At 53.5% G+C, this 14,529-nt stretch overlaps 2 protein-coding genes across 2 annotated transcripts; both read right to left on the reverse strand.

Annotated features, from left to right (window-relative positions):
- Positions 1-2,724: 2,724 nt before the first annotated feature.
- On the reverse strand, positions 2,725-4,734 carry CCMA1212_003725 (uncharacterized protein; the record flags this gene model as incomplete). Its single annotated transcript, XM_073701061.1, has 1 exon — positions 2,725-4,734. The coding sequence occupies one exon, from the start codon at positions 4,732-4,734 to the stop codon at positions 2,725-2,727; it is 2,010 nt and encodes a 669-aa protein (XP_073560206.1).
- Positions 4,735-5,947: 1,213 nt separating this feature from the next.
- CCMA1212_003726 (Uncharacterized protein) lies at positions 5,948-7,625 on the reverse strand (the record flags this gene model as incomplete). Its single annotated transcript, XM_073701062.1, has 5 exons — positions 5,948-6,169; positions 6,232-6,581; positions 6,637-7,300; positions 7,361-7,387; positions 7,464-7,625. 5 exons carry the CDS (start codon positions 7,623-7,625, stop codon positions 5,948-5,950), a joined length of 1,425 nt encoding a protein of 474 aa, XP_073560207.1.
- Positions 7,626-14,529: the final 6,904 nt, after the last annotated feature.

Genomic DNA, 14,529 nt, shown 5'->3' on the forward strand with positions numbered 1-14,529 from the left:
TTTTTTTTTTTTTTTTTTTGTGTGTGTCCTGTGAGTCCTGTGTCCTATGGCTCTGATGTGTCTCGGCGTTGAAGTAGGACCTTGCTTGTGTTGTTTGACGGGTTTATGTGGTGTTTTGGGGTTTGGTGGGACGTTGGCGGGATTGAGGATGAACCTGGATTTTTTTTTTTTTTTCCTTTTATTGTCTGGGAAGGAATTTGTCCGTCTTTAAGGGAGGGCGGGGGGAAGAGATCTGTGAGATGTTCTGTTCCATTCTGGAGGTTCCTAGGTTGATCTCTCAAATCTGTTCAGATGTTTATTATGGATGAGGGTGGATTGGTGTTGGAATAGAGGGGCGGATGTTGTGTCCTTTTTTGGAGCCGGGATCTTGCCTCCATGGAAAAGTACGATGTCGAGGGGTGAAGTCCGTCTGAGGGTAGTGTGCTCTCTAGGTTTACACGAGAAGGAGATAGATGCACTTTGCTTTCCGCATAGACATTGAAGAACCTCTCATAATGCAAGTAACCCAAGCCTGTAGAGCAAAAAAAAAAAAAAAAAAAAAAAAAAAAAAAAAAAAAAAAAAAAAAAAAAAAAAAAAAAAAAAAAAAAAAAAAAAAAAAAAAAAAAACCTTCACTCGGTGATGGCAGCTCAGACGAAGCCCCTTTCACTTTTGGCACCCAGCCGCATCCCAATAATTCACCGCGTCCAACCAGCAAATCAAAGATTGACGTTTACAGACACGCCCCCCTTTTGTTGTCAAGTCGTACAGGGTTGCGTGCAAATAAGGCGTTCGAAGTACATCAGGCAGAAGAATTCGGAGGGGGTAAAAAAAAAAAAAATTTTAAAAAAAAAAGGCAAGCAAGCCACTGAAACAGACAGAGCCAATGATGTATGTAGATCAAGACCAAAAGCCCTTCGGCCATATACCCTAGGAAAGGGCGTCTGAGTGTTTTTTTTTTTTTTCTCTTTGCCCGAGGACTTTACGGGCAGGACCTCATCTACGTCGTGCCTCATCTAACAAATAAGAAGAGAAAAAAAGAATCAAGAGTCAAGAAATATATCTGGATTGGCTCACGGAGCGAGTATCGAAAACCATCAGCCATCAGCCAAGCAAAGACGGGGAAAAAATCACACAAAACTCGAGAACCAAGCCGAACACAATCAAACCCCCAAGACCAACCCTTTTCCTTCCCCTCCTACTCCAAGAGACAGCATACACACATTCACGTTACTCTTACATATTCCACTCGGTTTAAAACTACACAAGAGAAAAAGGGGAGACAAGAGTAGGCAGACATAGAAGAGACAACAAAAACGCCTCGTCGTCGCACAAGAACCAAACAAAGCCACCAAATTAGCCCGCACGATCCCCCCCCCCCTTTCCTCCGCCGATCTCATCCAGTCCATAATTAGCCCTCCTTCTGATTCTTCTTAACAGCCTATTACTTTCCAAGCAAAGGTTGACTCAAAAAAAGATCAAGTGAGTGAGCGAGTGCCGAAAACCTTCAACTTCCGTATACACACTACTTAGGTAGGTACGTCGTCAGCCCCTTTTCACGCCCGTCATCCCCGTAGCATGTCTCAGACACGCAGCAAAACGCCCCTCTCCTCTCCTCTCCCTTCTTCACCAGAACTCCTTTTCTAATTCTAGTACCTAGCAGCGAGTATTTCCTCACCTCCATTTTCTTTCCTCCACCATAGGAGTCCTTTCTTGTCTCAGTATCACTCATTAACCCCCCATTCCCTGCAACCATGTTACTCTTCCTTCTCGAAAAACTCAATACGCCTTGAACATCATGACAAACCATCTCCCTACATAGCTCCGCTTCGTATATGCATCAAAAGTTCCCCTCTCCACGTCATCCAGAGACAAAGATATGCATAATCCCACCATCATCCTCTTTCTTCCTCCTCATCAATACCCTCCATGTCTCTCTTCCCGCGGTCCTCCTGAGTCCCCTGAGCCGCCGAAGTCTCACTTGATAGTCACACGTCTCCCAATTGGAGCGAATCGGAGCGTGCAATTTGCATGAGCATCATGCTTACAACCCTCTCCTGGTGTTACTCTACGTCGTCTATTGTACGAGCGGCAGATGGCACCATTCATAGACAAGAGACTAATGTATAGATAGATAACCATGCATATGGTATATTGTAAAGACTAGCTAATCTCATAATTTGGTCGACTGCTGTACCACACCAGACGCTCCGTTACCCCAAGCGCCCACAACCCCTAGTTCTAGTCTCCTCATTTCAGTCTCCCCTCCAAGCCTTCTAGCCTTCAAACTGCAAGCCACAAGTAACGTAGCATAACGTAGCTATTCATACACACAATTGTTCCAACGAACTCTGACAGTCCAGTCCATACAATTCAGCCCATTACCTCGCAGCTCGTAATCGTGCCAATCCCACCGGCAACCCGCTCCACCAGGGGTAATCCTGGAGTTGGCCATCACCTGACGACCCAAAACGAGCAATCGGAAGACATGTGCAAAACAACCATATCCACTCCATTGCGGCTGATTCCGAACATCTGCATGATGTGGCCGAACAGTGTAAGTATGAAGAAGATTGAAACAAAAAGAAACAAAAGTCGAACCTTTTGGATGCAAAATGTGGGCTAGGGAAAGGGGGGCGTTCCTCTCTGACCACTCCACACGGGTACTGCTCCCTGAACGCCACCAAGAGCGTCGGTCCAAGCTTCGTATCCGAGGGCATCACCACTACGCCCGATGCCGTACGCCTCACGACGCAGAAACATCGCTCTTTTGCATCGAGGGCTTGCTCCCTCCCCTGTCCGTCATGCTCCGCTGAGCTCGCCGCTGCTGCCTCAGACGACACTCCAGGGCATAGCCCGGCTCGTTTGCCTTGCGCCACTCGATCCACGCCTCGTATGCCTGTTGATCCCCCGGATCAGGACGCCGAGGCTTGGGCACCGGCTGCGGTGGAAGATTGGCATCCGCCGTGGACGGCATCTGGTACGAAGGCATGTTGAAGCATGGATTAATGGAACTGCCCATCCAGGGGTACGCGGCGCTCGTCATGGGCGCCGGCGGAAAGCCCCATGTGCTGGTGTTTCCCATCATGTTTTGCATCACCGCCTGCGGTCTAAACATTGCTGGGAGGAGCGGAGGCAGCTGCGGCATTGATAAAGCAGGCGCTTGAAACTGACCTCCTGAGTGATCCATGCTCATCTGTAGCGGTACCAGTCTTCCTGCCATCGAGCTATTGTAAGCCATGGGGTCTGTCGCCGGGTTAGGGGCGGCGGACGGCGTAAACCCATACGGTGGCGGCAGTTGCTGCTGAAACGTAGAACCAGTGGGCAGCCCAAGCCTCAAAGGGTGGAGAGTATTGGGTAAACCGAGCCCTGGAGGAGGAGAAATATTGGGATGACCGAGTCTAGGAGGCGACACGGCATCTGCCTCTCCACACTTGTCGACGACAGGCTTCGTTTCAAGTGCTGGAAGGGGTGGAAGCGGGTGATAGGGCAACGCGTTGCCATTGTCTGGATTGGGGCTTTGGTTGACAAACGAGAGGAACTCTCGTGCCTTGGGGTTCAAGTTCTTGTTGAACTTGGCAGACTCCCCAGCCGAACGACTTGCTTGCTTGTCCTTGGGAGAAATCTCAGAGCTTCGCGTCTGGTGGCTCATGAAAAACCTCGAAGCAGCCTGCTTCCGTCCATCATTCCCTTTGGCCGGACCTCGTAGCACGCAGGTGTCGGTTGAACCTTGTCTGCCGTCTTCTTTGGAGTCGCCTTCATGGCCGACACTTCGTTGCGGTGGTTTTTCGGTCTGCAAGCCCTTGTTCTTCTGGACTAGCCTCCTGAGAAATCGTTGAAAGGCCTGGTCTCGCTCAGCTGCCTCAGCCGCTGCTATAGGGCCCCCATCAGTGACCAAACGTGCCGTCTGGCCAGGAGACAGCCGCTCACTGGAACGAGTGTCGCTCTTGTTGTTTGGCGTAGTAGACGTTTCCGGTTGCTCAGGGCCCCTGTCTCGTTGTCGCAGGCCGTCCGGGGTGGTATACTTCTCCTGTGCTTCTTCTTTGCGCGCAGGCAGCTTCGGAAGGACTCGAACCTTGTTGGGCGTGGCCCCGGCAGCCATGATTGCCGCTGCCATGTGCTCATTCTGAGCGTGGCAGGCCTTCTTCGGCGCCACATTCTCCTTCAGGGGCCGAATGTCAACGATGGATGGCGACTGGAAGCCAGGGGCTGTGCCGAGAGGGACAATTTCGAAGAGGCTCAGGGGGTGCTCACGCGAGGACGAGAGGCAGATCTGCTTCAATACTTCGTACTGGACAGGCTTTTCCTCGTTCATGGTTTGGACAATCGCGGGCTTCAACTCAGACGACAGAGAAAACACATCGCGCCTCCTGTACCTCGACTCGCTGTCGGTCGCACCATCTTGCGACGAGGCAGTGGCAGACTGACGGCCGTACGAGCGCCTCTCCTGACCTTTGTCACCGGCTGATGGGGTGACCGGTAAGGCGTCCTCTCCAGTCCATTTCTTCGCAGCACCTATCAGGGCGCGCAACCTCTGTTCGTCGTCCACATTCGACGAGCCACTGGATTCAGAAGGGCGCGTTCGCCAATCTGGGTTGTCCAAGGCCTGCTGGCTGTTGACCTTCTTCAATCGTTGGTAGTCATGAGAGGGACCCAAAGGCTTGCTGCGGGTTTCGTTCTTTGATCCCGCCTCTTTGGTCATGGCGGCAGAGGGTTGTGCTCGTTTATATCGTCCGACAGCGCTGGGGACAGCCATTTCCAGCCTCGAAATCAGGTCAGCCGATGTTGCATCACACAAGAAGCGAGCGTGTCTTGATTCCACTTACCGTTTGCAGGCCGAGGAACAGTCAAGCGATGGGTTGTTGTCGATTGAGTTGAGAAAGCTCTGAAGCTGCCTTGGTTGGAAACGAATGCTCCTGACGGTCGGAGTCTCGGGGAATAGCCCTTCTGCAGCCTCTTTAATTTCCTTCTTTTTTCGCACAAGAACGCTTCCCCTGATACTATAGCTTCGAAACAAAACAAATCACCACAGTCAAAGGTCCGCTGAAGAAAAGACGGCCGGGCGCTGCCCCAACAACGGCGTCAAGAAAAAGTAGTCGGGTCAAGAGCAGCAGAAAAAGAAGAGAGGAGAAGGGAAGAGAGGAGAAGAGACAGATGATGCTGGGGTAGAAGAAGGGCTGAGCTGGAGTCCGACAATAGCTTGCAGCTGGCAGACAGCTGGCGATATCCGGGGCCAAAAGTTTCCGCGAAAGGGTCGCTGAATCGTTAAGTGAAAAGACGAAAGGAAAAAGAAACAAAACACGCTCAAATGCCAAAAAGAAACGGCTGGTGAGGGGAGCGGAAATGCAACGATGGGCTTCCCGTAACTGACGGACTGAGTGATGTTCGAAAGAAGAAATTCAAGGACCAGGAGGCTCGCTCCAGGTCAGCCTCATGGGTGCTTGCTATGGCAACAAGGGCGTCGGTATTCCTCCATCGCGCCTGCCTCAGAGCTATAATGCGTGAAGGCGCCAGTTGGTCGCCCATGTCTGGCATGCGATAACACGCCAGCAGGTGCATCTATTCAAGGTCGCGACTCACGAGTTCTCATCTTCTTGTAGAGAGAAAGGGAAGTCTATCCTGCTGCTTGGCTCCGGATGACAGCTTCCCCGTCGTTTCGGATCAACTGGCTTGATGAGAAGCAGAGATATCGAGAATTTACTTCCTCATATATACCCAAGGAACAGGAGAGACCTTGATACATGGCAACTGGTGCAGGCATACATACTGGTAGGCAAGTCGTATAATGGTAGACAAGTTAAAAGGACCTCCATCGCTAAACTCAAACTCCAACAAGTGCTTATTTCCAACGAGATGATACAAGACGGACAGGCAATCTCTTGTCCAAAGAGATATGTCAAAAAGGGAGATGGAGAGCAATGCATTGTCATTCATTTTCGTGTAAGCGTCCAAGATGGGAGCAGCTCCCCTTACGCATTCTGAGGGGCAATGCCGCCAAGGAACACGGCAAACTCTTTCGGGTTTCTCGTCTGCAGGAAAACGGTGCCAGGGCCGGTGAACTTGCAGACGAGACCCTCTCCCGAAGAAAGGCCAGAGATGAGACCACCAGAAGCTACACGCTCCAGAACGTAGCTGGTATTCCATGCCACAAGGTGGCCATTGTCCACGATGTACTTTTCGCCTGCGGCAAGCTATGACTCTGGGTCAGTACCTCTGAATCGGGCCAAAGGGGGGGTGGTATACGTATACTCACGTCTTTCCTGATGATGGCGCCGAAACTCGAGACCCAGAGCAGGCCGGTACCCGAGATTTTGTAAACAAACAGACCCTCGCCACTGAAGATGGCCTTGCCCAGCCCTTGACGCTTGTAATCTTTGACAACAGCTTGGGTGGACGCCAGATATGCGTCATGTCCAACTGACCACTGCTCCTGGCCGGTCAGTCTGATGCTGGTAATGTCTCCCAGGGCTGAGGGCGCGAGGATAAGCTCTCCCGGTCCCGTATACGTTGAGCTAGAAAGCTCTCCGCCTGCGATAATCTTCTTGACGCTGAACTTGACATTGCCCTTGAGGGTGATTGTCGGAGACATGGCAACCATGGCACCTACCGTGCGTTAGCTTTGAAACGACACAGCAGCTCTTCCTTTCGCCCAACCTACCTGGCTTTGCATGCAATGGGGCGCCCACGGCCAGCTGAATGGTCAAGATGGTGTTGGTGTCCCGGTGGCTGATGCGATAACTTCCGCCATTGAAGGTTCCAACGTCGTCGCTCGTCGCCACAGCTCCCACAAAGTGCGACGGTGGCGGGGCTCCACCGACGAGGTTCGCCGGGTTATTGAGGTTGGTCTGAATCGGCGGCTTCTCCTGGGGATACGGCGCATTCTGCTGCTGTTGGGGAAACGGCGGAGGAGAGAACTGGGGTGGTGCTTGCTGCTGTTGATGTTGGATCGGCTGCTGCTGCTGCTGCTGAGGCGGCGGGGGCGGGGGCGATTGGACCTGCTGGTAGTGGCCAGAGTCGGGAGTCGCCGCTGGGCGCAAGGCCAAGTTCATCTGCTGTGAGGACGAGTGTTGGTGTTGAGGCGTCTGGCTACTCGGCGGCGGCGGGTAATGGCCCGGCGTGGGCTGCTGGATCTGGGGAGAGGGCGTGTGCTGGGGCGGCGGAGCGTAGCTAGGCTGTCCGGGAGTACCCTGGGGAGGAGGGTAGAACTGCGTCTGGTTCGCGGGGGGCGAGGTCGGGGGAGGCGCATATTGATGCTGGGGCGCCGACTGATACGGCTGGGGAGGAGCATATTGCTGCTGCTGGGGAGGCGGCGCTGTTGGGTGCTCAGGTTAGAACTGTAGCTGTAGAATCGAGACGAATCGCAATGGCTTTCTCGAACGGACCTTGACCCGCGCCAGCGCCAGGCGGAGCTGTGATGATGTCGTGAGTCAGTATTTGGAGCATTGTTGGGGTGAAGTCGAAGCCGAGGATGCGGGGAGGACATACGCGGGTAGAAGTGCTGCTGCTGGCCGGACATGACGACGATGGCGGACTGGGAGATGATTGATGATCGGATGGCAGGAGGAGGGCGATGGAGAGGAAGAAGCGAAGAAGACGAGAAGCAAAGGGCGAGAGGAAGCAGTTGGAGCTGGTCGAGCTCGCTCCCATGTAAGACGGCCAAGAAAGAGCCCCGCTAGAGGTAGGCTGCGTGTTGTACAAGTTGGAGTCGCTGGGGTATTATCGATTAGCACAGCCGAGGAACCAACATGAATACAACTGCACCGCGCCACTACGTCGTTGGAAGAGGCGATATCAATTGAGTTGACAGGCGATGGCTTTTGTGAATGAACGGCCTCGACGACGAATAGTATATATACATACATATCGACGTATCTTGTCCAATATCCACAGCGATTTACGCGCTGCATCGCCGCGCCTCGCTTGAAGTGTCGGGTCCAACGAACCCCCGCTGGTTTGGAATCGCCCTTCAGCGCCCCCGCCTCTGCGCCTCCATTGGCCGGCAGCGCTCGTTAGGCGCTCTCGTCAGCGCTTCCACCAACGAGGCTCACAGGGCTCACAGGGTTCAATGTTCAGCAATCACAGGGGACCAGACGGCAGTCCTTGACGGTGACGAATTCGGTTGCATGGTGCATGAACCGCTGCGTCGACGTTGCTCCCCTCTCGGAATAGAAGGCACCGACAATTGCTGAAGGCGACAAGCTCTCTATGCCCTGGAACTCATTTACGTACTACCTAGTAGGTAAGGTAGGTAAGTATTGACCTGCTAATTCTACCTTGTTTCCGTTGGCATCAAGTTACAAGCGCATGTATTGATAGGCAATTGTCCAAGATGTACATGTACTATGTACACGTAATTGGTCGAATTCATCTCGACTCCATCATCCGCCAAGTGCTACTCTCAACTGGTGCAATCAAGGTAGATGTAGGGTAAGCTACCTCTGAATGCGAGGTGGACAGCTTCATATCAACCACATCAGAAAAAGGATCGTCAATGGCGAGCAATTTCCTTCAGCTTCGCAAGTCCAGAAGCTGCTTCACTCGAGCATATGTATGTATTCATGTTGACGATCCTGCATCACACATTTCCCCAATCGGTAAACTTGCGAGTTCCCCAACGGCATATTACCTCTTCTACACACAGATGTTTGAAACAAATGGGATCTGATACCTGGCTTCTCACAGGCATTAGCAAGGCCGCATAGCAAAATCCAAACGAAGGGGCAGGCCGGCCACGCTTTTACCAGGGGCATGGGTATTGAAAACAAAAAGGGACACACATGCCACATGCCGGATGAAGCGTCCGTACTCTGTCCGTTTCGGGGAGATTTTAGTCTCTCGTCATCATCTTCCCTTTTTAGCTGCTGCAGTGGCGTTGATACTCTCCGGAAAGGTCCCGCGTGGGACTTGGGAGACCGAAACCGAGGCTGCTCCAGGAGTGCAAGCGGCGGATGGAGAGCAAGGTGGTTGTTACGGGAAATAGACCAAACGACGTTTCGTATGCCAGGCTCTGCCAATCGAGAATGATATAAGACAAAATAGAGAAGAAGAAGGAGAAAGGCCAGGAGAAGCCAGCAAGCAGTGTCGCCGGTTTCTGGTGACCTTGGATTCTCGTTAGGTGAGATCCCCGCCAGCAGCGTTTCAAACGCATGCCTAACCATCTCGACCTGCTGTCAGATATGACCGCGGCAGAACTAAACATGCCCATGTGAAAGAAGGGGTCCCAGGAAGACGGTAAGGTACTAAATTGTACACTACTGCTCTAGGTATTTCGTATTTACTCTCGTTTGTAACGTCAGCTGTAAGCCTCGCGTTCTCTTCCCAGCATCCTTGCTCCACTCAACTGCCTCATCATGTATGGGTGAAGAGAGCCAACACAATTTGCCCACTATTCCCCAGCGCTGTCGTTTCCATGTACCTGCTTGCATGGACTCCATACAAATTCGCTCCCTGCCATGAAGAGGATTTCGCTCGGTCTGTGCTTGCGTGCCTGTGCCATTCACTACCTAGACATGGCAGGGAAGCGAGCATTACCCCTTTCGGCACGACGGGTCGGTGTGTGGGATAATTTGGTCCTTGTTGGTATGTGGGAGAATTTGGTCCGTGTTGGTCTGTGGGCTAATTTGGTCCGGCATGGGGGGGCTGGAAGAAGGACTGAACATTGGAATTCAAGCGGAGCCTCTCTCCCCGGTAAGGGCCCGCCTCCAGGTACAGTATGGTTCCGTACACAGAGCGGAGTTTCTGCTTTCATTTAGGAACCGAAGCCTCGGAACAAGGGAGTGGGCTGGGCGAGAGTCTGACAGTTGGAGTGGTTCTCGACGAACCCGACAGCTGGAAGCGAGCTGCCCGGCAAAGGGTGGACCGACGGAGTGGGTTGCATTCCCCCGGTATGGCGTCTGACTCGTCTGCTTTGTATGATATTCGTCGTGCTTCGTACGGGTTGTAGAGCACCTCCGAGCGCATATAAAGCCCATGCAATACTCACTCGGCCCCATGAATGATGGCACATGGGCTCCCTGCTCGGCGTGTCGTTCACCGGAACAGCTGGATCGTTGCAGGAGATAGCCACGACAACCATGATGCTGGCTGCAGGTCTTCGGCATCCACGCTCTGCCAAACCCGCTGGCAGCTTTGCAAGGGTCAGGCCAGGTGCTACCTTACGAGTATGAGCGACACTGTGAGGTATCGGCTCCGAGATTCCCTGACAGCGGAAAGGCGGACCGTGACGGAAAGCTCCTGGCAATAATAAGGGATTGGGAATAAAGACACCAGTGAGGTGGCATTCCGGGTGCAAGCATCATGTACGTACCGTACTTCGTACCGCAAGGCATCTACCTTATGCATTGTCGTCTTGAACAAACCAAGGTGACTTTGCTCACGAGACGGGCATGATAATACTTGGCGTGATATAGCAACCCAGGGCTGGAACGAGTAAATGAATGCCGGTGGCTCACTTACGCATTTGTTGAGGATGGGAGCAGGTGGCACGCCATAGAAATGTGACACCATGATTACTATCCAGAGGATAAAGAGCCAGAGTCCCCGCCGGCATGCTGGCAAGACAATGGAAAAAGAATCGGTATTGGTCGCAAGTCGAGCTTCCAAAGAGGTAGTCCTTGCAGCATTATTCCAGACGGTTCTGCTCGAGGCTCGACCGCTCGCCCGGGGTAGTTGTATGTCGGGTGTAACACGATTAGTACCTTGGGCATCGCAAGATGCCGAGATTCTGCATCAAGGTGGTATAGCAAGCAACACGGCAGCCAGTGCCGCTCTCGTACGACTTTGTATTGGCATGGGTTTTAGACGAAACAGTTGTTCTTTTTCTTTTGCTCTTCTGGATTGGCAATGCCTTCGACTACCTCGCGGCTGGTCTCGTCGTGCCGACATGCCTCCTTCACTAACCGTGAACTGTGTCTGACTCCGTACAGGGTGCAGAGCTCCTTGCCTGCTTACAGATGGATCGGGAACATCCGTCTTCTTGACAAATGACGAGGATCGTACGAGCAATTCCCCGGGTTTGTCGGGAGCGCTATGCTTTAGAGTCTGCATGAGCTTCCAGCCATGGAGAAACCGGTGTCGTGCCCTGAACCCAAACGCTCGGTCCACGGAACGGGTTCCGATATATCAAGGAGTACTCCGTACGGTCATACCTTGACAGTCTGGCTGGAAAGGAAACGCGGCGGTGGTAACGCCAGCGTTAGTACGGAGTCATGGCGAGAGTTGACTCGAACCATGAGGGCCAGGTTGATAGGTAGCACGTGTGATGCAGCCAGGGTGAAGATGTGTAGCTATTGATCCCAGTGGTGGCCCCGTACGTCGTACATCGTATTCAGCATAGCATGCAGAGTCGTAGAACCCTGCATTGATGATTTGCCCTCGTGGCTTTCTCGCCGGCGAACATCGACTCGCCTAATCTCGGACAACTTCAGAGCGACCTTGGGGATGGAGTTCCCTTCGCATCTTGATAAATCGATGCCACTCCCTTGACCGTCAATAGCTGTTGGGAACGCTCGCATCGTATGTAAGCTCGATTGGGGCGCGGCCTCCTGGTAAAAGTGATCTGCGAAATATGGACAAGCACGGACGAGATGAGCTTCTCGCGCTTCGGCGTCAAGCCAGAGGGCGTGGCATTTGATCAGCGTTGATGAGCCTCAATGCCGTCAGGGGGTCTGAATGGGGCATCTGTCACTGAGATTAATGCCATGCTCGCGTGTGCTTCGTTGGCTCAATAGCCTATGAGCTCCTTGTCCAACAAGTGCGAACGACAGGCATCATGGGCCAGGCTGCTGGAGATGTTAGCCGTGATGGGAAGCGTGTTCCGAGAAGACCCTTGAAGGCCCTCGTACCTTGGCCAATCGCATTTCTGGTTTCGCAGTGGCACCGAGCCAGTTCGCTGGGATTGCATCCTTGGATGATGAGTTAGTAATCCCATCAGGTGTTCGTGAGCAATCGGCAGCGTCACAGCAAGGCGAGGAAACCGGGAGAGGGCGCGACAGCCCTGCACACCGGGATTTGCTCCAGCCTGATCCTGGTCTTTGTTACTGCGGGCTAGGGCGGACAACACTGGGGACGGCCGCAGAGGAGAAAAAAGGAAGAAGAGAAGCAAAAGTATGGATCACGAGTGGTTGGGCTAGCGGGTAAAATCGACTCCTAAAACACCTACTGTGGCTAAACCTGCTCCTATTATTTTTGATGCTTGTAACATAATTTTTATATAATGTTAAAAATAAAAATATCCTTCAAGTTGGCCTGAACCCTGCTCGTGAGGGTGGGTATGTAGATAATTGGTGGGAGCTGCTGGTGCAGAAGCCTTGACACGTAGAACCGGATTGTCGGAATCTCTAGCGATGCAAGCACTAAAGAGCCGCGCCAGGTTGTAAGAGCGCCCAAGCTACGGGGCATGAAGTGCTGGAGGCAGGTCAAATGATCTCATGAAGCCGTTTGGAAGAGAGGTGTGTATGAGTAGGTAAAAGCTAAGGTAACTTTGTTCGAAGAGGAAATCAAGTGACGTCCGGACATGGTGACGAGAGGAAACAGGGCGCGCCCACTTGGCAAAGAGGCGAAGAAGAGGGAAAACGGAACTGTGACCGAAGCAAATATTGAACCTGGCAGCGCCAGGAAACACACATACGAACGTTACTCCGATACCTGCCAGGAGTTTGATCTCTCGTTCTGTCGCTACCTAGTATTGCCTCATCGATCGATGCCCTGAGGCTTGATTCGGCTATAGAGAGACGCCCTGAATAATGCAGTTGGATGAATCGCATTTGCTCCTTTGGCACAGTAGTGGCCATTATTTGGGTTGGTGAATGGACATGCATCATTCACGTACATCCCAGCTCGCCCTCAAAATCCACGCTCATCCTGATGACTCGGTGACATTGGATGTCTCTCAACCGTTGCATGGTCCGACGCCTTGCTTCGGCCCCTTTGACAGCAGATGTCCATGTACCCAGTACTGCTGCCCTGCCTCGTTTAACCCAGTCCTCGGGCCGGGGAAGAGCACTTTTGGCTCCGTACCATGTATCTGTACAGAAATCGGCCTAGAGTGAACCTACTAGTACCTAGGAAAGCAAAACTGCCCTTCACATGCACACAACACTCAAGATGCAGCCTCGCACAGCCTTCGTCCATATCACGCTTTGACGTCTCAGCGAGTGCCCCGAATGGGTGTTCCCGTGCGAACGGAAAGAGGGCAGCTGCCCAACTCCGAGCGAGCCAGCCAACTCCGATGTGCACCTCACGTCCAGAGAAACATAAATGTCAATCTCAGCCGGACCGAACATGTGCATGTACATGATTGTACGTGCACCTTGCTCACTTGCGCGCGGCTGGGATCCAACGGCTGCTGTACCTCTACCTGGGCCTGCACTCGTGCTCTCGGCGTCACTCTTTGTTTGTAGGTAGGCACATGTAGGGGGTCCAGCACACCGCAGGCGGGCCTTTTGACCAGCTCGGATGCGCCTCAACTGTCCGCGGCGTGGCTCCATGTCACTTGGAATAGAAGCCAGGTAGCAACGGCTGGATGGACGAGATGGAGGGATCGCGAAGGGTTCATCAAGAGCGGGATCTGGTTGTGACGGTTGCTCTGGCTCCGAACTGCTATTCCTGGAGAGCAGAGCAGAGCAGAGCACAGTACTCCGTCCAACAGAGAATGAGGGAGCACAGCTGGAGAGCAGATGTCATGCAAAAATCGCACCTTCCAGAACCCGTCCATGCGTCTCGTTGCTTTGGCTGGCTGCCCCTCAGTCATTGTCCGTGTCCAAATCGTCCAAGCCCGCCCTTGGAATTCTTCGAACTTGTCGACCTCTCAAAGCGGCGTTACCCAACTCGTCGCAGCCCTCGGAACTGCCCTATTAGCGGATCGTGGGCTAGGGCGCACCCAGCTAGCCGGTGGCAGCTGTAGCGCCCAATCCATCCAGTCCGCTGAGCACCGGTGCATGTGGGTGTTGGCGGGCTCAGTGGCTTCAAGCCCTGCTTTCCCAGCGCTACGGACGGCCGCCTCCGGTTCCAGGTGCCCACAGTGCAGCGTGCACAGGCGTGGACTGGCCGGGGTCGCGTCCCCCCCAGCATCCCTTCAGCACCCGTCCTTTCGGGACCATCGCCGCTGTCCGTGGGAACGGGATCCAGGGATCTCTGCTGCCTCGCTGCCTCTGCCCGGGTACTAATCATCCTGTCATCCATCCCTGGCCCTGCCCCAGCAGCGATGAATTGCATTGGGTCCAATCCATAGCGCACAGTGTCGTGTCTCGGCCAGTTGGACTGCTGATGGCGCCCCTACAGGACAGCAGCTGGCCGCTACAGGTGCTGGCGCTGGCGCTGGTGCCGGTCCAGCCTGGACTGGCCCGAGGCACGGGTGCCCTCGTACGAGCAGATCCAATACCTGTACCTGCCATGCCGTGCCCTTGTAGCCGGTACCGCGCCGCTGCTCCCAGCTGCTGCCGACAGCGCCCTGTCCCGGCCCGATCCAAAAGTACAGGATCCCAGCACATGGCCCTGCCGATACTTACCTTGTCAATATAGTACCTGTCGACAACTTACCAGGTGGCAGAAT

Source organism: Trichoderma ghanense (genome assembly GCF_004382785.1).
Source record: "Trichoderma ghanense strain CCMA-1212 chromosome Unknown scaffold_3, whole genome shotgun sequence".
NCBI classification, from domain to species: domain Eukaryota; kingdom Fungi; phylum Ascomycota; class Sordariomycetes; order Hypocreales; family Hypocreaceae; genus Trichoderma; species Trichoderma ghanense.